The sequence below is a fragment of the Mustela erminea genome, chromosome 6 (genome assembly GCF_009829155.1).
Source record: "Mustela erminea isolate mMusErm1 chromosome 6, mMusErm1.Pri, whole genome shotgun sequence".
NCBI lineage: Eukaryota > Metazoa > Chordata > Mammalia > Carnivora > Mustelidae > Mustela > Mustela erminea.
The window spans coordinates 73640097-73665498 of record NC_045619.1 but is presented as its reverse complement, the minus strand read 5'-3'; the positions used below and the strand labels follow the sequence as shown (position 1 = coordinate 73665498).

The window sequence follows — 25402 nt, the reverse complement described above, 5'->3', positions numbered from 1 at the left end:
ATAAAATCCCAGCATTCCCCTCGTGCTGGCGCCAAGATGGCGGCCCCCGTGTTGCGGTGCTTTTCCCGCGGCCGGTGGTTTGGGACCCCAGGCCCATCAGGAGTCTTGCTCCTGGGACCGCGTGAGGCCCATTCGGGCGCTCAGGGGTTGCTGGCGATGCAGAAGGCTCGGGGTCTTTTCAAGGAGTTCTTCCCCGAGACGGGTACGAAGATAGAGCTCCCAGAGCTCTTTGACCGGGGCACGGGCAACTTTCCCCAGACCATCTACTGCGGTTTCGACCCCACAGCCGACTCGCTTCACGTGGGGCATCTGCTAGCCCTGCTGGGCCTGTTTCACTTCCAGCGAGCGGGCCACAACGTGATCGCACTGGTAGGAGGTGCCACCGCGCGCCTGGGAGACCCCAGCGGCCGTACCAAGGAGCGGGAAGCGCTGGAACCAGAGCGCGTGCGAAGCAATGCGCGCGCCCTACGCCAAGGGCTCGAGGCCATGGTGGCTAATCACCAGCAGCTCTTCGCGAATGGGCGGACCTGGGGAAGCTTCACGGTACTGGACAATGCGGCCTGGTACCAGAAGCAGCACCTGGTGGACTTCCTAACGGCTGTGGGTGGGCATTTCCGCATGGGCACGCTCCTGAGCCGTCAGAGCGTCCAAACCCGGCTCAAGAGTCCCGAGGGCATGAGCTTGGCAGAGTTTTTATACCAGGTGCTCCAGGCTTATGACTTCTATTATTTGTTCAAGCATTATGGATGCCGGGTCCAGCTGGGTGGATCTGATCAGCTGGGCAATATCGTGTCCGGATACGAGTTTATCCACAAGTAAGCTCCTTTAGACCCAGGAAAAATCTTGTGACCAAATAATTTAAACGTGAATAGCCTGTGATCAACTATTAACGATTGGGGAATGACGCCCTTTTTGAATCCTTGTGGGTTTTACTCCGTAAGTGTGTAATGGTGTTAATGTGACTAGCTCACGAAAGTTGAAGGGCTGAATTAATGATACTAGGCATGCAACGTATTCTTAGAGCTTTGCAGGAAATAGACCACTACTCAGAATACAGCTTGTGTATTTTGCTTCCCTTTAGTAACTCTGCTTTTCGTTGTTTATGCTTGAATGCGACCGTGTCTCCTAGAGTAGTTTCTGATTTAGCCTTGCAGGTCCCATGAAGCTAGTGTTAGTTTTTGGTTGGCATCTCAAATTTTTTTCCAACTCCAGATATTTGGCAAATAAGGTAGATTTAAATCGCATTTTCTTGAGGGAGTTCAACTACAGGGCTAACCCATGTGATAACTCATTTTTAAAATTCCTTAAAACATTCTTAGTGTCTCTACCTGATTTCCCCTTACCCAGTCTTCCTTCCTGTTCTCCCTCGGACTTTACAGTTTTCTAGGACCTAGTGATGCAGAAACGACCTCAGAGTCACTGGTTCCAATGCAGTTTAAAATGACAAATGTCAAAACGAATTGAGTGCAATTAAGAGGAACAAAAATTCAGATTTACAAAGTGAAGGAAGTTTTCTTGCAGCAAGAGACCAGAATGAAATCTGAAGAAGGATCTGCAGAACTTACCATCACTTGTGCTTGAAGCACATAATGAAGTTTTTCTTTATGCTTAGGTTGACGGGAGAAGATGTATTTGGAATCACGGTTCCTCTAATTACAAGTACAACTGGAGCAAAATTGGGAAAGTCGGCTGGTAATGCTGTTTGGCTAAACCGAGAGAAGACTTCTCCATTTGAATTGTATCAGTTCTTTGTCAGGCAGCAGGATGATTTGGTAGAAAGGTGAGTTCTTCATAGTATCCTGAGAAAAATTAACTTTATAAACTCATAATTTTAGCCATTGAATCTGTATGTACCCTTTATAGTTTCTGTGTTTTTGTTTTCATTTAGATTTTCGTTTAAGACTCAGAACATTGCAATTCTGTTCTTCTGAACAGTTTTTTGTTGGTTAGATCAGAAAACCACTGTGATTGATGAAAACTTAGAGCCAAGTTTGTGATCTACATCTAACAAGTACTTAAGACACTCCCACTTGTGTATTCTAGTTTTTTCACTCCTTTTATCATCAACTTGACTAAACCTGATTTTACCTTTGTCTCTAAAGTTTGTTTTCTTTATAACATCTTTTGAAAATCCTTTTTAAAAAATGACTTTCTCATTAATTCGCATCTTAAACTCTTCAAAGAATATAAATTAATGAGAAAAATACACCTGCAACAAAAAAAAAGATGAATTTAGCCAAAAATAACTTTTCCAGAGTGGAAAATATGCCTTATCAAACTACAATAATTAAGGTTTTTTCCTTTAGATTTATTTCAAACATTTGATGATACACTTTAGGGTTTTGATGTATCAAGAAGTGACATCTGGAAAGTTTCCTTTTCTACTTGGCTCTAATGTATAAAAAATACAATTAAGTTCTATGACTAAATGTGTATCCAGCAACTCTTCTAAAATCTTAATTCTAGTAATTTTTGGTTTTAAAGCACAAGCTTAAATTTAAGATTTAGTAAAGAGACTAATGGTAAAGATTAGAGAATCCAGGCGGACTCCAGCATCTGTGGTCACGTGATCTCTTTGGCACTGCAGAACATCGGGATAAAACAATCTTTTCAGTAAATTTCACTTAGATAATTAGATGTCTTATGTGGGGAAAATAATGAAACTTAGTCTCACACGGTTTGCAAAAATCAATTCCAGGTAGATTATCAACCTAACTCTAACAAAAGATAAATCATGTGTTCAGAAGATAAATAGGAAAATATCTTCATAACTGGGATAGGGAAGGATCCTCAAATGAGATACAAATAAAGATTTGACTAAATTACAATTAAGATCTACTGTTCATTGAAGTCACCATTAAGAGTAGAAGAATATCCATTACATGTACTAAAAGTGTAGCTTATACTCAAATTCCATAAACCAATAAGAAAAAGACAACCCAATAGAAACATAAAGGCTTGAGCATGCACTTCAGAGAGATTCTGTCCAAAAGACCCAAAACATCTGAGAAGGTTGCTCAGCCTTAATAATGAGGAGAAAATGCAAGATAGAGGTACAATTAAATACTGTTATGTACCCTCCAGAATGGAGAAACAGAATTAGCAATACCAGGTGTTGGTGAAAATGTTCCAAGGTGTTGGGAGAGTGAACTTAATTGTGGTATCAGTCTCGGCCAATTGCTAGTGATGCTATTGACTAGAAATGCTTGAGGAACTCACCTGGGCACATACCATTTGTGGCAAGCCCCACAGACCTTTCCCTGACCAGAACCAGTGTTGAGGCTGGACTGGCCTTTGTGGTTCTTATGATTGCCGGATGCATCTCAGCAACAACCATCAGGGAAATCTGAAAAACAAAATTTCTTACTCACAGGTCCTGGAGGGCCACACAGAAGGCCCTGGGTAGAGAGAGGGAGGGAGTGTGGACCTAGGCCACAGCCTTATTGTAGACAAAGGGTGGGGTGCATAGGGCTTTGTAGGTTCACCCTTTATTGGGAAATTTAAAACATAAAAGCAGGAATTAGGGAACAGGAAGGGGAGAAACAGGGTCACTCAAGTGGTCCGTTATCTAGGGCTTTCTAGAAGAGAAACTTCATGAGTAAGGGTGGCCTGGTAATGGATCTAGTTGGTTTGCTACTAACTGTATCATAACAGCTGGCAGTATGTTTATTCAAAATGAACGTCTTTAAAATGGATAATTTGGCAACTAAAATGTCAGGCACTTAGAGGCATCAGATTTTTTTGTCCTTTTTTTCTAATTGAAGTATAGTTGACATACTGTATTAGATTAGTTTCCAGTGTGCAACATAGTGATTTGACATTTTATATACATTATGAAATGCTCATCACAATAATTGTAGTCACTGGCTGCCTCCTTACAAAATTATTATAATATTACTGCTTGTATTGCCTGTGCTGTACTTTTCATCCCTGTGACTTTCTTATTTTATGGACGTTTGTATATCTTAATCTCCTTCATCTGTTCACCCATCCCCTGCACTCTGGCAACCACCAGTTCTCTGTATTTGTAAGTCTGTTTCTGTTTTATCTGTTCATTTGTTTCTTTGATTCCACATGCAAGTGAAATCATGGCATTTTTCTGAGTGACTTATTTCACTTAGCATAATACCCTCAAAGTCCACCCATGTTGTTGCAAATAACAAGATTTCTTTCTTTTTTACAGCTGAGTAATAATAATATTCCGTTTTTCTTTAGCCAGTCATCTATCAGTGGACACTTAGGTTGCTTCCATTTCTTGGCTGTTGTAAATAATACTGCAGTGAAAATAGGTGTGCACGTATCTTTTTGAATTAGTGTCCTTGTTTTCTACAGGTAAATACCCAGAAGTGAAACTGCTGGATGGTATCAAATTTCTATTTTTAATTTTTTGAAGACCTTTCTACTCTTTTTTTAATGGCTATACCAGTTTATATTCCCCCCCAACAGTGCATGAAGGTTCCCTTTCTCCACATTCTTGCCAAAACTTACTTCCTGTCTTTTTGATAGTAGCCGTTCTGACAGGTGTGAGGCAGTATCTTATTGTGGTTTTGATTTGCATTTCCCTGATGATTCTTGATGTTGAGCATCTTTTCATGTGTTTGTTGGCTATCTCTCTCCTTTGGAAAAATGTCTGGTTTGGTTTGGTTTTGTTTTTTGTTTTGTTTTTAATTAGATTGTTTTTTAATCAGATTGTTTTCTGGTGTTGAGTTGTATAAGTTGTTTATCTATTTTGGGTATTATCCCCTTATCAGATATATCATTTGCAAATAACTGCTCCCAGTCAGCAAGTCGCTTTTTCGTTTTGTTGATAGTTTGCTTCATTGCGACAGCTTTTTATTTTGGTGTATTCCCAATAGTTTACTTTTGCTATTGTTGCTCTTGCCTGGGGAGAAAAATCCAAAAAATATTGTGAAGGTGGATGTCCCAAGAGTTCCTGCCTGTTTCCTTTTAGGACTTTCATTGTTTCAGGTCTTACATTTTGGTCTTTAATCCATTTTGGGTTTATTTTTGTGTGTGGTGTGAGCAAGTGGTCAAGTTTCATTGTTTTGCATGTAGCTCTCCAGTTTTCCCAGCGCCATTTATTAAAGAGACTGTCTTTTCCCCATTGAATATTCTTGCTCCTTTGTCATAGAATAATTGAACATATAGGCATAGGTTATTTCTGGGCTCACTATTCTGTTGGTCTGTGTGTATATTTTTGGGCCAGTTCCCTACTGTTTTGATTATTATTGCTATGTAATATATCTCGAAATCTGAGTGTGATCCCTCCAGCTTTGTTATTTCTCAAGATTGCTTTGGTTATTTGAGCTCTTTCGTGGTTCTATACAGGTTTGAGGATTGTTTGTTCTTAATTCTGTGAAAAATGCTGTTAGTATGTTGATAGGGATTGCTTTAAATATGTACTTCACGCAAAAGTAAATAAATAAAATCTGTATTTTGCTTTGGATAGTATGGACATTTCAACAATATTATTCCAACCTATGAGCATGGTACATTTTTCCATTTATTTGTGTCCTCTTCACATTCTTTCATCAGTGTTTTATAGTTTTCAGAGTGCAGGTCTCTTACTCCTTCATTAAATTTATTCCTCAGTATTTTACTCTTTGATGCAGTTGTAAATGGATTGTTTTCTTGATTTCCTGGTCTGCTACTTTGTTGTTACTGTATAAAAATGGAACAGTTTTCTGTGTGTTAATTTGGATTCCGCAACTTTACGGAATTTATTACTTCCAGTAGTTTTTTGGTGGAGTCTTTAGGGTTTTTTCTATATAGTATCAAGTCATTTGCAAATAGTGACAGTTTTATTTCTTCGTTACCAGTTTGGGTGCCTTTTATTTCTGTCTGTTGGCTGTGGTTGGACTTCCAGTACTATGCTGAAATAAAGTGGCAGGTGGATATTACTGCCTTGTTCCTGATCTTAGTGAAAAGGCTTTGAGATTTTCACCAATGAGTATGATGTTAGTTGTGGGTTTTTCATATTTGGATTTTGGGGTATGTTCCCAATAATCCCACTCGGTTGAGAGTTTTTATCATAAATGGATGTTGATTTTGTCAAATGCTTTTCTACATCTAATAAGATAATCCTATGGTTTTTTATCTTTTGTTAATGTTGTATATCATGTTGATTGATTTGCATAAATTGAACCATCCTTATATCCTTGTAATAAATCCCATTGGACCGTGGGGAATGACCCTTTTAATGTATTGTTGAATTCAGGTTGATAATATATGTGAGGATTTTTGTGTCTGTGTTCATCAAGGATATATAGCCTGCAGTACTCTTTTTTTTGAGGTGTCTTTGTCTGATTTTAGTGTCAGGGTAATGCTGGCCAAATATTATGTATTTGGAAGCATTCATCTCTTCAGTTTTTTAATAGTTTGAGAAGAGTAGATATTAGCTCTTTAAATGTTTGGTAGAATTCACATTTGAAACCATCTGGTCCGGGACTTTTGTTTCTTGGGAGGTTTTGATTACTGATTCAGTTTCATTTCAAGTAACTAATCTGTTCAGATTTTCTATTTCTTCCTGATTGTCTTGGACGATTTTATGTTTCTAAGAATTTTTCATTCCTTCTAAGTTGTTCAATATGTTAGACATATAATAATTTTCCATAGTAGTCCTTTTTTTTTTTTTTAAACCATTGACTATATTTTCTGTGTTGTATCTTTCATCCCATGATTCTTCATTCCTTAACTGGAATCCTGTATCTTCTATTCCTCTTCATCTATTTTCCCCATCCCCTAGCCCCCCACTCTGGCAACCATTAGTTTGTCCTCTGTTTTGGGGGTTTTTTAAATTGATTTGTTTTTTAGATTCCACATACAAGTGAAATCATGTGGAATTTATCTTTCTCTGCCTGAATTATTTCACTTAATGTAGTACCCTCTAGATCCACTGGAGTTGTCACAAATGGCAAGATATCATTCTTTTTTTATTGCTGAGTAATTTTCCACTGTATATATACTATTTCTTTATCCATTAATCTATTAATGGACCCTTGGGTTGCTTCCATATCTTAACTATTGTAAGTTGCTCAGTGGGTGGCTCAGTGGGTTAAAGCCTCTGCCTTCAGCTCAGGTAGTGATCCCACGGTCCTAGGATTGAGCCCCGCATCGGGGTCTCTGCTCAGTGAAGAACCTTTCCCCCCCCCACTCTCTGCCTACTTGTGATCGCTGTCTGTCAAATAAATAAAATCTTAAAAAAAAAAAAATAACTGCAATAAGCATAGGGATGCATATCTTTTTGAATTAGTTCATTACTTTTAGCAAATACCCATCAGCAGATCCTTGTGGTATATTTTTAATTATTGAAGAGCCTCCATATTGTTTTCTACAGTGGCTACATCAATTTACATTCCCATCAACAGTGCACAAAGGTTTCTTTTTCTGTATATCTTCACCAATACGTTATTTCTTATCTTTTTGATACAAATCATTGTTACAGATATTAAGCGATACTTCATTATCATCTTGATTTCCATTTCTCTGATGATAGTGATGTTGAGCATCTTGGTATGTGTTGACTGTCTATATGTTTTCCTTGGAAAAATGTCTATTCAGGTCCTCTTCCCATTTTTAATTGGATGCATAGTGTTAGGGGTATTGACTTCTGTGAGTTCTTTATATATCTTGGATATTAATCCTTTGTTGGATATATCATTTGCAAATAAATCATTTGCAAAAAAACCCACTCAGTAGGTTTCCTTTTTGTTTTGTTGATAGTTTCCTTCGCTGCGTGAAAGCTTTATTTTGGTATAGTCCTAATAGTTTATTTTTATTTTATGGTTTCATTTCTCAATATTTAGATCTTTAATCCATTTTGAATTTCTTTTTAATGTATAGTGTAAGAAAGTGGTCCAGTTTATGCTTTTGCACGTACCTGTCCAGTTTTCCCAGCACCATTTGTTAAAGGGATTGTATTGTATTTTCTTGTCACAGATTTGTCCTTTATCACAGATTAATTGACCATAGCAGTGTGGGTTTATATCTGCTTTCTCTAGTCTGTTCCACTGATCTATGGGTCTGTTTTTGTGCCATTACCATTCTGTTTGATTACTGTGGCTTTGTAGTATATCTTGAAATTTGGAAAAGTGTTACTTCCAGCTTTGTTATTCTTTCTCATGACTATCTTGACTATTCTGGGTCTTTTGTGGTTCATACAAATTTTAGGATTATTTGTTCTAGTTCTATAAAAAATGCTCTTGGTATTTTGATAGGGATTGCATTTAATCTATAGTTTGCTTTGAGCAGTACAAACATTTTAACATTATTAATTCTTCCAATCCATGACTATGGAGTGTCTCTCTAGTTTGTGTCATCTTCATTTTCTTTCATCAGTGTTTTATAGTTCGCACATTACAGATCTTCTGCCTCTTTGGTTAAGCATGGTAGTCTTTTTTTTTTTTTAAGATTTTATTTATTTATTTTTATATAATCTCTACACCTGATGTGGGGCTCAAGCCAACAAACCTGAGATCAAGAGTCCTATGCTTTGTCAGCTGAACCAGCCAGGTGCCCCTAAGCATGGTAGTGTTTCACAGTCCTTTTTATTTCTGTGGTGTCAGTCGTACCTTCTCTAATTTCTGATTTTATGTGTTTGAGTCCTCTTTATCCTGATGAATCTGGTGAAAGGTTTATCAGTTTTATCTTTTCAGAGAACTAACTCATAATTTCATTTATTTTAAAGTTTCTGTTTTTATTTGCTCTCATCTTTATTACGTCTTTGCTTCTGCCAGCTTTGGGCTTTGTTCTTTTTTCTAATTCCTTTAGTTGTAAGTTTAGATTGCTTATTTTAGATTTTTCTTGTTTCTTGAGGCAGCCCTTCATTGCTATAAATTTCCCTCTTAGAACTCCTTTTTCTAAGTCCCAAAGATTTTGGAATATCATGTTTCTACTTTCATTTGTTTCTAGGCAGTTTTTAGTTTATTATCTGACTTCTTTGTTGACCCACTATTTGTTCCATAGCATGTTGTTACATCTCCACATGTCTGTGTTTTTTCCAGATTTTTTTCTTAAAATTGATTTCTAGTTTCATACCTTCCAGAAAGGAGCTTGGTATAATTTCAGTTTTCATAAATTGAGACTTGTTTTGTGACTTAACATGCAGTCTGTTGTGGAAAATGTTCAGTGTGCATTTGAATGTGTATTCTATGTTTGGGGATGGAATATTCAGTATATATCTGTTAAGTCCATCTGGTCCAATAGGTTGTTCAGAGCCACAATTTCCTTGAGTTTTCTGCCCAGATGACCCATCTGTTGCTGTAAGTGGGATGTTAAAGTTCCCTTCTATTGTATTATTGTTGACTTTTCTCTATATTTTTTAAAGATTTGATTTATTTGAGAGAGAGGGCACACATGTGCACACTAGTGGGGGGTGGCCAGAGGGAGAGGGAGAAATAGACTCCATGCTAAGCAGGGACCTGAGCTTCCCCCCTCAGCCCCCCTGCTCCACCCCCCACCCCAGGACTTGGTCTTAGAACTCTAGGATCATAACCTGAGCTAAAGACAGATGCTTAACTGACCAAGCCACCCAGGTACCCCTTGATTTCTCCCTTGATATCTGTTAATATTTGTGTTATGTAATTAGGTGTTTCCATGTTTGGTGCATTGGTATTTATGATTTTTATATCTTCATTGGACTGATCCTTTTATTATTATATTAATGCTCTTTGTTTCTTATTACAGTCTATTTTGTCTGATGTAAGTATTTCTACCTCAGCTTTTTTTGTTTGTTTCCATTTTCATAGACTACCTTTTTCCATCTGTTCACTTTTAGTTTGTGTCTTTAAGTTGAAGGAGATTCTTGTAGGCAGCATGTAGATGGGTCTTGGATTTTTTTTTATCCATTCAGTCAGCCTGTGTTTTTTTACTGGAGCATTTAGTCCATTTACATTTAAAGATTTATTTGTTTGTTTTAAAGAAATAACAAGCATATGGAGAGGGAAGGGCAGAAGGCCAAAGAGAATCCTCAAGCTGACTCCACACTGAACATGGAGCCTGACATGGGTTTTGATCCCAGGACCCTGAGAACATAACCTGAGCTGAAATCAAGAGCCAGCCACTTAACTGAGCCACCCAGACTCCCCTAGTCCATTTACATTTAAAGTAATGATTAATAGGTACTTTTGTTGTTTTGGTAATTGTTTGATTGTTTTTCTAGTTCTTCTCTGTATCTTTCTTCCTTTCTTGCTCTCTTCCCTTGTGATTTGATAACTTTCTTTAGTATAACGCTTGGATTCTTCTTATTTTTTTGTGTATCTATTACACATTTTTGGTTTGTGGTTACCATGAGTTTCATACATAGCATCCTATGCATATAGCATCTATTTTAAGTTAATGGTCACTTAAGTTTCACACCTTGAAAAAGCTTGTTTGCTACGTTTTTATTCCCCGCTCTGTGTTTTATGTATTTGATGTCATGTTTTACATCCTTTTGTCTTTTGTATTGCTTAACTAATTATTGTAGATACAAGTGATTTTCCTGTTGTCTTTTAACCTTCATACTGGCTTTGTGATTGATCTGGTACCTTTACTATTTATTTGCTTTCACCATTGAAATTCTTTCATAATTTTCTAAGTCCTGATTACAGCCTCTTCTTTCTCACTTAAAAAAAAATCCCTTGAACGTTTCTTGTAAAGCCCGTTTAGTGGTGATGGACATCTTTAAATTTTGTTTGTCTAAGGACCTCTTTATCTCTCATTTAATTCTGAATGATGGCCTTGCTGGGGAGAGTATTGGTTGTAGTTTTTTCCTGTCACCATTCTGAATACACGGTACTGCTACCTCTGGCCTCCTGAAAAATCAGCTGATAGCCTCATGGGAGTTACCTTAGACATCGCTCTTTGCTTTTCTCTCCCCACTTTTAAGATTCTCTCTTTAATTTTTGCCATTTTAATTATCATGTGTCTTGGGTTCTTATTTGGGGCTCTCTGTGCTTCCTGGGCCCAGATGTCTTTTCCTTCCACAGGTTAGGGAAGTTTTCAGCTATTATTTCTTCAATTAAGTTTTCTGCCCCTATTCTCTGTTTTCCTTCTGGGACCCATGTAATGTGAATGCCAGCATGCTGCTTGTCCCAGAGAGGTGTGTCCTTAATTAATTCTGTAATACTAGGAATTATCGCTTAATTGGGGAAACCTTAGTATTAAGGATTTGAAGGTAAACGGTGAGGTTCCATTCATTAGTGGCTGATTTATGTACTGACCAAACAGGGCCATTGAAAGGGGAGGCTGTGGGCTTAAAGACTCCATCTCAGTATCTATAGTAACAAGGTATAGGCCTTTAGTGCCCTGTTTAAATTGGTATTGGGGGGTGTTTACCATTTTGCCCACAGGAGGGAGAGTCACTGGCATCCATTTTGTAAATCCCCCCAAGAAGACTAAGAACTTGGGCTGGTTCTGTGTGGCATTGTGCCAGTGCATCCATGCCCATAATAGGGAAAGAAAGGGCCAAGGAAGCCACCACCAGACGAAGCTATTTGAAGTAAATGGTCCCTGTAGTTAGTTAAATCCAGATGGATTTGTACACCTTTGATTGTTTTACCAGGAATGCCCTGTAGGTAGAAGGGCTTCCCTTTGAAGAATTTAGAGGGTTTGTCTGGAATAACAGTGACTTTGAGCCCTGATATCTAATAGGGACAAAAAGGACCATGCATTTTTATTGTCCCAGTGGACTGTCAGAGTGGTATAGGGGCAGCTGCCTCTGGGAGGTGGGTTAAGTCCTGGGGATCTACCCAGTTCCTAGGGTAGAGGCTTAGGTGGCTGCCAACCCTGAGGTTAGAGAAGAGGGCAGAGGTAGTTGCAGGGACTGGGTTGGAGTCAGGAGTGCAGGCTGGGAGAATGCTAGTATTAATTAGGGCCTAGAGTTTAGAGACTGGCTGTCCAGATATTAAGTGACCAGGAATACTGAAATTTTATAACTCCCAGGAGAGTTTAATCTGTGTATTTTCAGAAAAGGACAAAATTAAGTTGGGAGTTTACTAAGGAGGGGGTAGGGATTCCTTTTGGTTGAGGGAAATTTGCTCAAGGGGAAACCCCTCTGGGGCTGTGGGTGTGTAATGGCATAGGTTTGAAGCATCTGGGTGCCTGGATAGTAATCTCCACTACATCTAGCAACCCGTCAGGGCCCCCCAGTGCCTTTTAAATGGTTTTAGCAGTCCCATTAAAATGTAGTAGGGCTGCCCTCTAATTAGGGAGAGCACCTCATGAAAAGAATTCTCTGGACTCCAGGTCATTTGGGGCCTCTTCAGTTTTAGAAATGAAGAGGGGGTCATCTGGGTCACTATGGTCATGTCTCTAGGGGCTCACCACAAGTGGTCAGGGCCCAGGCGAGTGCCCCCAGTCATTCCTATCGACATCACTATCGATAGGCTGCATCTGGAACAGTGGGAACATGGTATTGTCAGCAGGACTGCATGGTAGTACTTGTAGTTAACTATGGGGTCTGCCTTACCTTCCCACCTTCCCATCTTACAATAACTGGCTGACCAGGTAGGTCACAGCACCACTCGCTGGATGCCATCCTACCAGTCCCGGTTTTGCATATCACCTCTGCTGTGTATTGCCTGTCGTCTCTCTCCTAAAGTGTCACTGCTGCCATAGTAATTCAGTGTCTCCAGAGCTGTGTGATCAAGGCCATGTGGACTAAGGAGATGATTAGATCACTAATTTTTTAAAATTTATTTATTTATTTGACAGAGAGACACAGTGAGAGAGGGAATTCAGGCAGGGGGAGTGGGAGCAGCAGAAGCAGGCTTCCCACCAAAGAGGAAGCCCAATTTGGGACTCGATCCCAGGACCCTGGGATCATGACCTGAGCCGTAGGCAGACGCTTAATGACCAAGCCGGTGCCCCTAGACCATTAATAATAAAGGCCTTTAGTGACTAATAGAAATGAGGGTCCTTCAGGCCTTGTGCCGAGAAGGGCTAATTACTGAGGAAAGGATATTCTGGGGAGGAGGGAGGACTCCCCTAGTGACCATTGAGTGGTGGGTCATAGTGGGACTGTGTGTCTCCTACCCACATTTCCCAGACTGGAGTCTGTTTTGTGGCTGAACTGGCCTTTATGGTTCTTACCGGATTGTAAGGATTGATAGGATTGCATGATGCACCTCAGCAACAAGCATCAGGAAATTTGGAAAACCATCTTATTCCCTACAAGTTCTGGAGGGTATGGGGCACTTGGAGGTCTCGGTTAGGGATAGGCAGAGAGCATGGTCCTGGGGCTCTGCCTGGGCCTTTGTGAGGCCCTTCTTCATTGGCAGGTTTAAAACACAAGAGTGGAAATTAGGTAGTGGGAAGGGAGAAATGGGTTCACCCAAGTGTTCACTTACCTGAGTTACCGAGGGCTTTTTTTTTTTTTTTTTAAGGAGAACACAAGCAGGCAGAGAGGCAGGCAGGGTGGGGAGGTGGGGAAGCCGACTTGATCCCAGGACCCTGGGATCATGACCTGAGTCGAAGGCAGAGGCTTTAACCCACTGAGCCACCCAGGCGCCGCTATCCACAGCTTTCTAAAAGGGGAACTTGCTGTGCAACCGTGGCTGGCTGCTTTGCCTGGCTCATGAGCCTTCAACTGTGGCAAGCAGGCAGCAGCTCATTTGTGTGGGGGAGTGCTTGGCATGGAGGCCATGGCAATCCAAAACTTAGGGTCAGACATAGATGCAGCACTTACAGAACCACTCTGGAAAAGTAGGTGTCTGTGTTACTAAACCTGAATATGCACATAAACCTGTGACCCGACACTTCCTCTCCTGGGTTCGTCCCCAAAAGAAATGAGCACACATGTGCACCAAGAGAACTACATGGGAATATTCATAGCCGCGTTATTAGCAGCTGTCCAAGAGGGGAAGCAGACTGTAGACTGTCTACATAAATACTTTATACAAAGTAGTCACGGCACAGAACGCTGTACGTAACAGCGGTGACACAGCAACGTGAATGCGTCTCTTGCCAAACATACTGATGTGCCAGAAAGGCTGAAGATGAAGATATATTCGGTATGATCCCATTTATAAAGCCTAAAACTGGCAAAACAAAGCGACGACATTTCCCAAGGGATATCAGAGTAGTAGAAGTTTAAAGAAAAACAGATTACCTTGAAAAGGGAGAAGAGTGGTTCATTTGGAAAGGCGGAAGTGTATTAAAAACATCTGGGTTTTCTTGAGTAGAAGAAACGAGGTATTTCTGGATGGGGAGTAATTACATAGATGTTTGCTTTTTGATTCCTTAAACTATGTTTGTGATTTGTATACTTCCTATGTGTTTTTCACCAAGAAAAGATTTTTTTTTAAAGGCTACAGATAAAATGTCAATTTTTAAGTTACACATTTTTTATTTATGGATACATATACAGAAAACATGCATAGGAAGGGTAGGTACAAATTTAGGTTAGCTTATCCCTGGGCAAGGAGGGGAATATGTTGGCATCTAGAGCTATATTATTTCATGCCTTTTCAAAAGGAAAGATCTGAAGTGAAGATGGCAAAACAGTAACATCTTCAGTCTGGCTGGTGTGTGCATGGGTATCCTATTTGGGGTACATTTCTGTATGTTTATTTTTCATAATGAAAAATAAATTTAGGGGCGCCTGAGTGGCTCAGTTGGTTAAGCAGCTGAATCCTGGTTTGGGTGTGGGTCATGATCTCAGGGTTGTGAGATGGAGCCCCACATCAGGCTGTTTTCAGTGGGGAGTCAGCTTGTGATTCTTTCTCCCTCTCCCCCTACTCATGTTCATGCATGCACTCACTCTCTCTAAAATAAATGAATCTTAAAAATAAATGTAAATTTAAAAGTAGGCAGGATGTCTTTTGAAGGGAAAGGGAGTTGGAGACAAAAATTAGGTGTGTTATATACACCAGCAATGTATGTTTTGTCCCACAGGTACCTGAAGCTCTTTACTTTCCTGCCCCTTCCAGAGATTGACCACATCATGCAGCTGCATGTTAAAGAGCCAGAAAAGCGGGGTCCTCAGAAACGACTTGCTGCAGAAGTTACAAAGCTCGTTCATGGACAAGAAGGGCTGGATTCTGCTAAAAGGTGGCCTTTAGGAATAACTAACACTGGATAAAGCTATGTAGTTAATGGACTTGAGAAAATTTATTAGAGCTATCATGTCATTTGCCACTGTAAGGACTGTCAGTGTCTGACTTAAGTGCTTTAGAATAGCCTCTGTGGGAAAGATCATTTTGAGCTAAGTATGACTTCTACAAGATAAACGTTGCTGTTTTAGAACTGGCTATTAGAACGTGTCTGTGGATAAGCACTCCCGTGATGTGGTTCTCGATGTGTTCTTCAGGTGTACGCAGGCCCTTTATCACAGCAGCATCGATGCCCTGGAGGTCATGTCTGATCAAGAGTTACGAGAGTTGTTTAAAGAAGCTTCATTTTCTGAATTAGTTCTTGACCCAGGAACAAGTGTCCTAGATACATGCCGCAAAGCAAATGCCATTCCAGATGGTCCCCGAGGGTAAGGTGATTTAACTTTCAGTCACTGTTCATTCAGCAGTAAATGTTACAGTTCACAGCATGTTTCTGTAGTGCCACAAGGTGTCTTATTCCTGGCAGAAATTAGGTTAGTCCAAGACTAAAGTGAAAACTTGAGTACCTATTGTTGAAAAAAAAATACTCTAATATATTCTATAAACTCTCATACCCCCATACTTCTCTCCTTAAATCTAAGCCCATTTTTCCTCCAGCACTGGAAAGGCCTACATTGAAGGGACCACTGTGATCAGCAGATGCACTGGGATTAGTCAACTTGGGGATGGATGGTCACAATTTGAGACCAAAGTTAAGAGATTCACATGGTCCCTCTCATATTCAGTCTGTGTCATCTTTATTTGAGGGAATAGAGGGGTTGCCCAACCTGTTTACAGTATTGGTTGAGGGCGCATGGGTGGCTCAGTGGGTTAAGCATCTGCCTTCGGCTCGGGTCATGATCCCAGGGTCCTGAGATCAAGTCCTGCATTGGGCTCCTTACTCAGTGGGGAGCCTACTTCTCCCTTTCCCTCTGCTGCTCCCCATTTGTGTGCATACATGCTCTCACTCTGACAAATAAATAAAATTTTTAAAGAATATTAGTTGAATTTCTGAAAATGAAGTACGCATATGATGTTACTTCCTAAAACTAGTATTACAAATTACCTACTACTCCTCTTGAGAATTCCTTTTTTCTTTTTTTTTTTTTTTTAAGATTTTATTAATTTGTTAGAGACACAGAGGGAGAGAGAGAGGGAGAGAGCGCATGCATGAGGGAGCGCATGCATGAGGGAGCGCACACAAGCTGGGCAAGGGGTAGAGGGAGAAGCAGGTTCCCCACTGACGAGGGAGCCAGACCTGGGACTTGATCCCAGGATACTGGGATCATGACTTGAGCCGAAGGCAGACACTTAACCGAGCCAGCCAGGCACCCCAGAGAATTCCATTTTTCTTATCGAGACATAGGTAGAATGCGTTTTCCTCATTTATGTGGGATTATGAGGGAATAAAAGTGTTCCACAAAAAAGTAATCCAGCATATACTTGATGCTTCTGCACTTAAAACTGAAATAGAGTGATTTAGAAGGAAAAGCACTAGTTAGCCAGAAAACCCTGGGTGTCTCATTTCCTGGAGTTTGACCGTTAAGTCATATGCTTGTCAGCCCCTAGTCATGATTATAAATGACATTTGTTAAAATTGCTATTTTCTTTCAGTTATTTTAGATTTTTACCTTTCTCCTAAAAAGTCCTTGGTTATTCTGTATAGAGAAAATATCCATTGTCTTTGTTATCACTTGCTATCCCACCTTACTGATTCCCTGATATGCTCATTATTTCATGTACACTGAATTGCAGGTGGTGCCATATACCTCCCCAGAGTGAGTCACTGGTTCTAAGGATTTTCCTTACTGTGGAAGCATTTTTTATTTTCTTCTGAACTTTTCTAGTGGTTTATTTACGGATACTGGAAATTTTACCATGACTTAGGATGACAGCATATCTGATTTAGACAGAGTTCTTAATATTGACTTTTTTTTAGATTGTAAAAGCTAAATAAGATTGCCATTTAAGGGCGCCTGGGTGGCTCAGTGGGTTAAGCCGCTGCCTTCGGCTCAGGTCATGATCTCAGGGTCCTGGGATCGAGTCCCACATCGGGCTCTCTGCTCAGCAGGGGGCCTGCTTCCCTTCCTCTCTCTGTGATCTCTTCCCTTCCTCTTTCCTACTGTGATCTCTCTCTGTCAAATAAATAAATAAAATCTTTAAAAAAAAAAAAAAAGATTGCCATTTAAGCAAAATGAGAACATGATCTGGAAACTATAGCAAACAGACCAAAGTAACACTTCCTAAGAGAAAGAAATCTGTCCTTAAATAGAAAACGTTGAGTTTTATGAAACCATGTGTAGTAGTGGTTTCTTTGTCATTTGGTAACATTCAGATAAGAGAAAATGAACATTTGCTTTTCACAAGGGCTTCCAAGGCCTTTCATGCTCTAGACCTTTTCTTCTGTTTGCTTCTTTCCAGCTACTCCCTATGTTTCCTCACCCTATTTGTGGAAGTAACTGCTACTCACCCTCCCAGTTTCCATGTCTCCTCTTGCAGGACAATTTCCAGCTCCCCCACCAACCCACTGTGCACCCAGAGTCATATTTCCTACTGGTGACAGCACTTAATCTCTCTGGAATAGCCTGGCTCTCTCCACTAGTTTGCAGTACTATTTATATTTAGCGTATAGTAAAGGCTCTATAAATGTTTGTTGAATGAATTGGGCAGTAAGTAAATAACAGAAGTAAAACCTATTTACATACACCATCAAAAAAATTGTTACTAAACTGGAATTAGATAAGCTACTGATAATCCATCTCTGAAATCAGCCCGTTTCACTTAAAAAATTCTCAAAATTTTAACAATATGCTATTATTTGCATAGTCTCATAATAGAATTTCTAATGATTTTCCAGTTTCATAAGTTTCCTAAAGATTTCTATAATAGGACTACATAGTTGCGACTGGTATCTCATGGGAACTCACAAAAAGCAGCACTGTCCTCTTTGTATTTCTGGAGGCTTCTTTTCTGTGATTGAGGAATCACTCTCCAGGTGATTCTGCTATTCATGTTTTTTTTTTCTTTCTTTTTTTTTTTTTTAAGATTTTATTTATTTATTTGACAGAGAGAAATCACAAGTAGATGGAGAGGCAGGCAGAGAGAGAGGAAGGGAAGCAGGCTCCCCGCTGAGCAGAGAGCCCGATGTGGGACTCGATCCCAAGACCCTGAGATCATGACCCGAGCCGAAGGCAGCAGCTTAACCCACTGAGCCGCCCAGGTGCCCCTCTGCTATTCATGTTTAAACCACTGCCAACTGAAGAGTTCTGCATAGAGCTATGAAATATCCTAGATTTTTCTCCACTAAACAAGAAACTTATGCCTTAAATCCACTCCTTTTCAAAAAGCATTTGAGGGAGGCAGAATCTAGTAGAGTGAACATGAAGATAACAATTCACTGCTAAGTGGTTTCAGAGTGGTTTGCAGAGCCTCTGCAATGTAAGTCAAATGATTCTAATTAAACATTTCTATTTTTAGGCATCGGATGATCACAGAAGGTGGAGTCAGTATAAATCACAGACAAGTAACGAATCCTGAGTGTGTTTTGGTTGTTGGACAACATATTCTTAAGAATGGACTTTCATTATTAAAAATAGGAAAAAGGAATTTCTACATTATAAAATGGCTTCAGCTATGATGAAAAATCCTTCAGGTGGTTCAAACTTACCCATCTCCTAAGATGTACCAAAGGCTGGCTCCAGAACTTACACTTTTGCTTATGTAAGTCAAACCGTAGAGAATGGAGTACTCTCTAGGTCTCAGAGTGTGAGTAATTTTCTTATTTCCACAGGGTGGTTAAGACAAGTGCTGGTGTAATAATGCAGTATTTTATCTGCTGAGCTGCAGGTGTTACGGACTACCATAGAACTATGATTGCCAGGGATAATCTTTTAAAAATTCTATTTCATGGAAGAGCTATCCTATCCTTTTTGTTCCCTTTTTAGAGATGAGGAGGAAGTGAAAAAGAGGGTGGCGTAAGGACTTATGGATACTTTTATATCAGGGGTTCATCTCCCTGATCTGACTCAGACACCAGCAGGGCTTCTAGTGTTCACATCAGAAATGTGAAAAATAGTATTGGAAACTTGTAAATTTCTGAATTTTTTCTGAATTTTGTTGATTAAATCCAGTTCTCCTTAAGAAGACAAGTATTACATACATTAAGCCATAGTTGGCAGTAGAAATTCTAGTAGAAAGTTAGCTTTCAAAGAACAAAAATCCGTACTTTTCAGAAGGTTTCTAATTGAGTGTTTTAGTCCCTTGCCTGTGTTTCAGTATAATTAAATTTACTCACAGCCTTGTTTTGCCAAATTACTGAGGCAGCAGTATTTCATAAATTTGGAAACTTAGCTTTAAGTTTCAGCGTCTGTCTCCAAGCAGATTGCAACTTGAGATAAACTGAAAAGTAACTAGAGTGAAAACAGAGGCAAATATTATACCAATATCCAATCACAGGAGAATATCATAAGGAATTCAGGTAAGGGAATTTTTCCAGACTTAGAGTCCAGACCTAATTAAGCTCTCTATACATTAGGCAAATTAATTCTTAGAACTGTTTCCACATCTCAAAAATCAGGGTAATATCAGTGTATTTCCCTGAGGACCAAGTGAAATACACAAATACAAAATGGTTCACAATCTGATTCCTTCTAGAAGACCTTATAGGCAGCAAAGCATGTAGTGTTGAAATTCTAGCCATTTACTACCTGGATTACATGGAACAAATCACTGTCTTTATGTGTGAAACTGGAGATGTAATAATCTCTGTGAATTGTGAGAATTTAATAGGAAATTTTGTAAAACTTTTATACAGTGTAAGCTGTATTATGTTCCAGTTAGATTTATGTTATGAGTTAAACTATAGTTTAAACCTTCTCTGGGAGCAAAGTTAAGAAGAATTCATTTATTGACAAAACTTTAATGTCATTTCATACCAGCAATTTTATTTACATAGCAAGAACATACAGGTGTCCACTGTAAATGTCAGAGATCGTCTAAACATATCAGAGCTTCACTCAGTTTGAGAGCCAACAAAGGAAGGTTTTCTAACTTTCCAAACCTTTCTTGCCTCTGCTTTTCTTGTACAAGGTGTGTAGTGCCAGCAAGTACATTACCGTAACCTGTCTTTAAAGGTAACATTTTCAATTTGAAATATGTTTGATGTGGAGAATGGTGCCCTGTTAAGTTCCCCACCCCCTTACAAATTTAAAAGGCTGAAATGGTAGTCATCTGATGTATCTGAAGTAAGTCAGTCATGGATGACTATACTGAGGTTGAAGAATGGTAGAGTGACTTCAGAGTGTGTGCTAACAGACGTTTAGGTAGTGTGCATTCTCTCCAGATAGGTACTGCTCACAGATTCAAAGGAGTACCATATTAGAGAAGATTGAATCTGTTCATGGTTGAGGTCAGTTGCTGAGCCTGTTGTTTGCTAGTAAATGGGTACCGTAAGCTCGAGTTGCCAGACATGCTTTCCCTGCCAGGAGTTCTTCATAAATGTCATAACTTAGGAGAAAGGTTAACATGTTCAGTAAATTCTATATTATGGAAATATAGTATCTGTCAGAGATGGAGCTAAATGCCTTAAGGATTTTGACCTGTATCTTAAATTTTTAATGTAATTCATATCAAGAATCACCTGGGGAATTTTAATAAAATGTGAATATGTTCTAAACCTCACCCCCAACCTCTTTGAATGCATTTTAGTAGCCTAAGCCTTCGGATGTGTGGCTGTGTCCAGGTATTTTTCTTTAGATTATAGAGTTCTACTCTATAATAGAGTTCCACTATATATATATATTGTTCCACTCTAAAATAGAGTATTTTCTAATGTATTTTGTTGGTGTGAAGCAAAAGTAACTTTTTTTTTTTAACCAACTAATAGAGAAGATACACTTCAGTGATCACCACAGGATTTGGTTTTAAGTCCCAGTTCCAAGTGAATCTTGGGACATGGTGTAAGTGATCTAATTTAAAGATGGATCTGAATTATTATATTTGAAAATCAAGTCTAGATGATTTTTAATGCAGAACAATATAATTCATCCTTCCAGGTTTAAGAAAGGATCAAAGATACTTTGATTTTTAACGCCCTAGGGTAGCATGAGCCCAGAAGGGAAGGGCTGCATAGCTACACACGCACACTGCGTCACTGTCAACGTTCCAGACCTTCTTGTGCCTTCAGCTTTCTTACACATCAAAGGCTGCAGCAAAGCTCAGTAAAACTATAAGTCGAAGGACAGGTGGAATACAATGACTGTGAGTAACCTGTCAACTCACATCTTTCAAAGCCAGACCAGTTTATATTGTGCATGCATTACAGTTGTAGGAAATGGTGTCTTGTGCATTCTTCTTGCAGGACTAGGGCAGCAGCTTTAATACTACTAACAGATTACACAGGTCATCTTATCCACAGGCAAACTGCTTGCACAACTAGAACATTTAACAGCTCTTTTTAAGTTCAAATGAAATGGTCACAAGAAAGACTTGGATGTATTTTATAGGTACTGGGCAACTTTAGAAACAGCCATTTATTATTTGGATTAACTGTATGATTTGTTCTGCAATACAGAGTAAAATTTTCAGTTTATAGCCAGTCTCTTCACATGAGCAGATTCATACCACTGTAATACACAGGAGTTCATAAATAAAATTCTACTCAAGTAGGCAGTAACTAGCAAATTTCGAGTCAACAAAGTCTCCATATTCTATAGTTCTCTTCACCAAAGATGAGTCTCTCGGATTTCAGCAATTATTTGACTGGCTCCTTGCAATGCCTATATTTTAAAAAAAAAAAAAAAAAAAAAAAAAAAAAACTGTAGATTCTTATTAAGTTCTTGATATTAAAAAAATCTGAATTATGTGGGCGTAATCACTCCACTTTATATGTGGTAACTTTATATTAACCAGTATCTCCTCTGGAATTTGAACCTAAAAGTCTAATCAAGTACCAATGAAAAAAAAGATTAGTCCTTATAGGAGGACTGTCTATCTCTAAGGACAAGAATGCATTTTTAACAATGCAGTGTTTGTATCTACGACCCAACTGTGAAAATTCAAAACCGCTGACAGTAATACCTTCAGCATGTCGGCTGCTTCCTTCCTGCGCTGGGCCATGTCCTCAGATTCAGTCAGAAGATCATCCAATAAGGACGATTTGTACAGCTGTCCTACTAACTCACTCTGAAGAGTATCTTTCACATGATTAACCAAAAAATGCATTACTGCCTTTGGCACACTGCAAAACCAAATCAGATGATCCATTAATTTAGAATAAAAGCCTAAAAATTTTAAGACACGTGTATTTCTACAACAAATTCTGGAATAACTGAGCAGTATCAGAGTCTGATTTAGTACTAACCTGTCTTGAATATTCTTTCTGACAATAAGAAAATATGATTTGATGAGTCGTTCAATGACCTCACAATCTCGCTGTTCACGGGCAGATAGTTTTCGTGCAACAGGAACAGGCTAAATGGAGTGAGGGAAAGAAAAAAATTTCACTTTTGTGCCATTTTGAAACGGTTAAAAGTTCAGTAAGTTTTTGTGACTTTTAGTTCCTTGAGTTTTTCTGAAGTGCTTTCCTAGTAGTTCGGTTATCTTCTTAGTGCGTAACCCATTCGCGTGGCTTACCACATCCAGCAGATTCACAGCATGGCCTTTTTGTGGGCTGGCTGGCATAATTGGAATTGGCTTTGATTTTTCCTCAGCTAATAACTCTTCAGCTTTTGAAGTTTTCAGCATTCCTCTCCAGTTGCCTGTTGTTGGTTCTTGAACACTGTCTCCAACCCCACCACCTCCAGATGCAACCTGAAAAGAACATGTTCCAAAACCTATTCCAACTGTATCCGATCTGACATGAACTTAAAGTTCATCTTCTTTGACAAGGAGAACACAACATCCAGTACCATCTGGGATTTTATTCAGACAGATAACAGGGTCAGAAAAAGATGGCATGTAGCATGTGTAACTGGCAACCTGAGCTATCGTAAATAAGAGGTTCTGTTGTCTTTTCTTTGGAAGGCCTCAGCCCATAGATTTAATTTTTATCATTTGCTAACTTTAAAATTCTTCCTCCTTGCCAACCCCTCCAACAGTAAATTGTGGGAAAAGTATAAACTGCCCTTAATAGTGCTTATTAAAAGCACAAAGGAAAACAGAACTGCCAGTCAGTTTGATTTTTTTCAAAGTAACCTTACACACTATAGAACTTGATCTTTCCAAAAGTCCTATGAATTCATGTCTCAAACTTGAGTTTATCTATTTTCCAAGTTAGTTTACATTTTTAATAATCAACAAAATACTATAAGATACAACTACAAATTGTTTACACTTACAGTTCTTAGGCTGATACTGACTTTAAGCTGCCTAAAATGTGGAATGTGACATAAACCCAAGGTAAGTTTCCTCAGTGTTCTTAAGAATCTACTGAAAGAAATCTAGTAATCACCAGTACTTTTGTACCTTCTTCTCTAGGATATGTCAGTTGATTTATAAAAGAAAAATGTTTAGAATAATGGGAAAAACAGTAACTGATCAACATTTGGGAATGTTTTTACATGCTCTTTAAAAAGATCTTACAATCTAAAATGGAATTAAGGTGGCATCCAGACTTTTAACCGAAGTGTATTATGGCAAGTGTTAAATCTATGTCAGTTTTCAAAAACAAAATCCTAGATCAAGAAGAAGCTGGGGTTCAACTGTAGGGTGATGGATGCTTCACTAGACTTGGGGTGATCACTTTGTAGTGCATACAGATAATCAAATTATAATACTGCACACCTGAGAGATATATTTTTAAAACGTCAGTTTGGGGTATCATTCTGAATCAAAACACTGGCCCAAATTTGCCTGTAATACATCAGTTAAGATATGCTATGTCCAAATATAGCAGTATATTATAAACTAATCTTAACATGAGTAATTAGTTTTTTAAATACCTGTTAACTACACCATGAATGATGAAAAGAAAAGGAAAGCAAACTCAGGGTGATGCCACAAGTGAAATAAAACTTAAGGCAATGATTTAGATGGTTCTCTATAAAACCTGAGCACAGTGGGCTGAGAGAGGATAAGACATTTATAAACTTATGAGGTTCAGAATCTTAAACCTGGACAGTAAGTGAGGAAAGGAGCTAAAGGCAGAAAAAAAACAGAGGAAGGTCTGAATAATTTACTGATTGATTATCTCATTTCCCCCCAAACAGGTTATCAAGAATTGACAGTCTCAAACTCTCCCAGTCCCTGTTTGTTCCGAATTCGCTTAAGCTGCTGAGGCACATGCTAAGCCCCATGTTTCGGGTGACAAGGCAAACCACGTGGCCGCGCAGGGAAGCAGCAGGAGAGGCTGATCCATTAGTACCGGACAGATCTCTGAACCTTTAAAGAGGAAATGTCCAGAAGTATTAACTGCCACCTCTGGAATCTTAACTCCCTACCACAATATTAAAGTCAAAACTAGAAGGAAAGCCTTTTGTTTAAAAAAAATGTTAAAACTAGAACTAATGCCATCTTAGAAGGATTAGTTAGGTAAGAGAAACATTAAAAAATGGAACACAGACAAGAGATAGATGCTGTTATACAAAGAGCTTCAGTGGTTTTGAAGACAGTGTTTCAGTGAGAACCAAAGGTACATTTCCATTCTGAAGCAAGAGACTCACATTTTTAGTTTCTCTTCTGCTGTCCTGAATTAACTGTTAAAAGATATGTTAAAACATGCAGTTTAACAAGCAAAATTTAAATACCAATAGCTTGAATTTCAAAAGTGCAGGATAATTTCCTCTTTAAATTATCTTTCCGTGCGCATCTTCTATATTGTAAGCAAAAGAAAGGCATGTCAACAATTTATGAAGTATACATTGTTATATAATTTAAAATTCCTATTAGACTAAAATGATCTAACCTTAGCACACATCCCACATTAATGTTCAGTGTACAGTGTGTTGTTTCCAGATGATTATGTTGCACCAAACAACTAGGCATGCAGGCTTAGATTAAGAATCAGAACAGACCTTGCCATCAGCCTCAGCAGAAGCAGCAGGGGAGGGCTCCTGGGAGGCAGGTGCCAAAGCACTTGGAACTTTATAAGACTAAAGGCAAAAAATGCAGGGAAAGAAAATCAAGGATGCCAAAAATGCATTCAGAAACATTCTATGAGTGTAAATTGTTCTTCTCTGTATCAAAATAGTGGAGTAACCATGAGAAACAAAAGCAACCGTGAGATATAAAATTATTTGTTCTTCCTTACTCCTTGTACTATACTGTTATCACCTTTGTTAAAAGTCTTCTTTAGATGAATAACTAAGGAAAATCCAAATTCAAAAGCTTCATTT

General features: G+C 38.9%; 2 protein-coding genes across 10 annotated transcripts in view; one reads left to right on the top strand and one right to left on the bottom strand.

Annotated features, from left to right (window-relative positions):
- YARS2 (tyrosyl-tRNA synthetase 2) lies at positions 1-25280 on the top strand. Of its 2 annotated transcripts, XR_004287247.1 has the most exons (6): positions 1-815; positions 1613-1780; positions 14875-15030; positions 15290-15460; positions 18549-18791; positions 24278-25280. XR_004287247.1 is itself a non-coding variant. In XM_032349966.1 (5 exons), exons 1-5 carry the CDS (start codon positions 37-39, stop codon positions 18706-18708), a joined length of 1434 nt encoding a protein of 477 aa, XP_032205857.1. In that variant the 5' UTR covers positions 1-36; the 3' UTR covers positions 18709-22925. The 2 variants fall into 2 exon arrangements, 1 of the variants encoding a protein (XP_032205857.1); XM_032349966.1 differs by lacking the exon at positions 24278-25280 and having other exon boundaries at positions 18549-22925.
- Positions 20914-25402, bottom strand: part of DNM1L (dynamin 1 like) — a 48611-nt gene continuing 44122 nt past the window's right edge. For 2 of the 8 annotated variants that reach the window (XM_032349963.1, XM_032349958.1), the window contains 6 exons: positions 25082-25159; positions 24731-24763; positions 22704-22880; positions 22432-22541; positions 22149-22308; positions 20914-21847 (listed from right to left, as the gene is read on the bottom strand). In XM_032349963.1, the coding sequence (XP_032205854.1) occupies positions 21791-21847; positions 22149-22308; positions 22432-22541; positions 22704-22880; positions 24731-24763; positions 25082-25159 (615 nt within the window). In that variant the 3' untranslated portion in view covers positions 20914-21790. The remainder of the gene's footprint in view (positions 21848-22148; positions 22309-22431; positions 22542-22703; positions 22881-24730; positions 24764-25081; positions 25160-25402) is intronic. The other 6 variants (XM_032349965.1, XM_032349960.1, XM_032349964.1 and 3 more) reach the window with 3 other exon arrangements.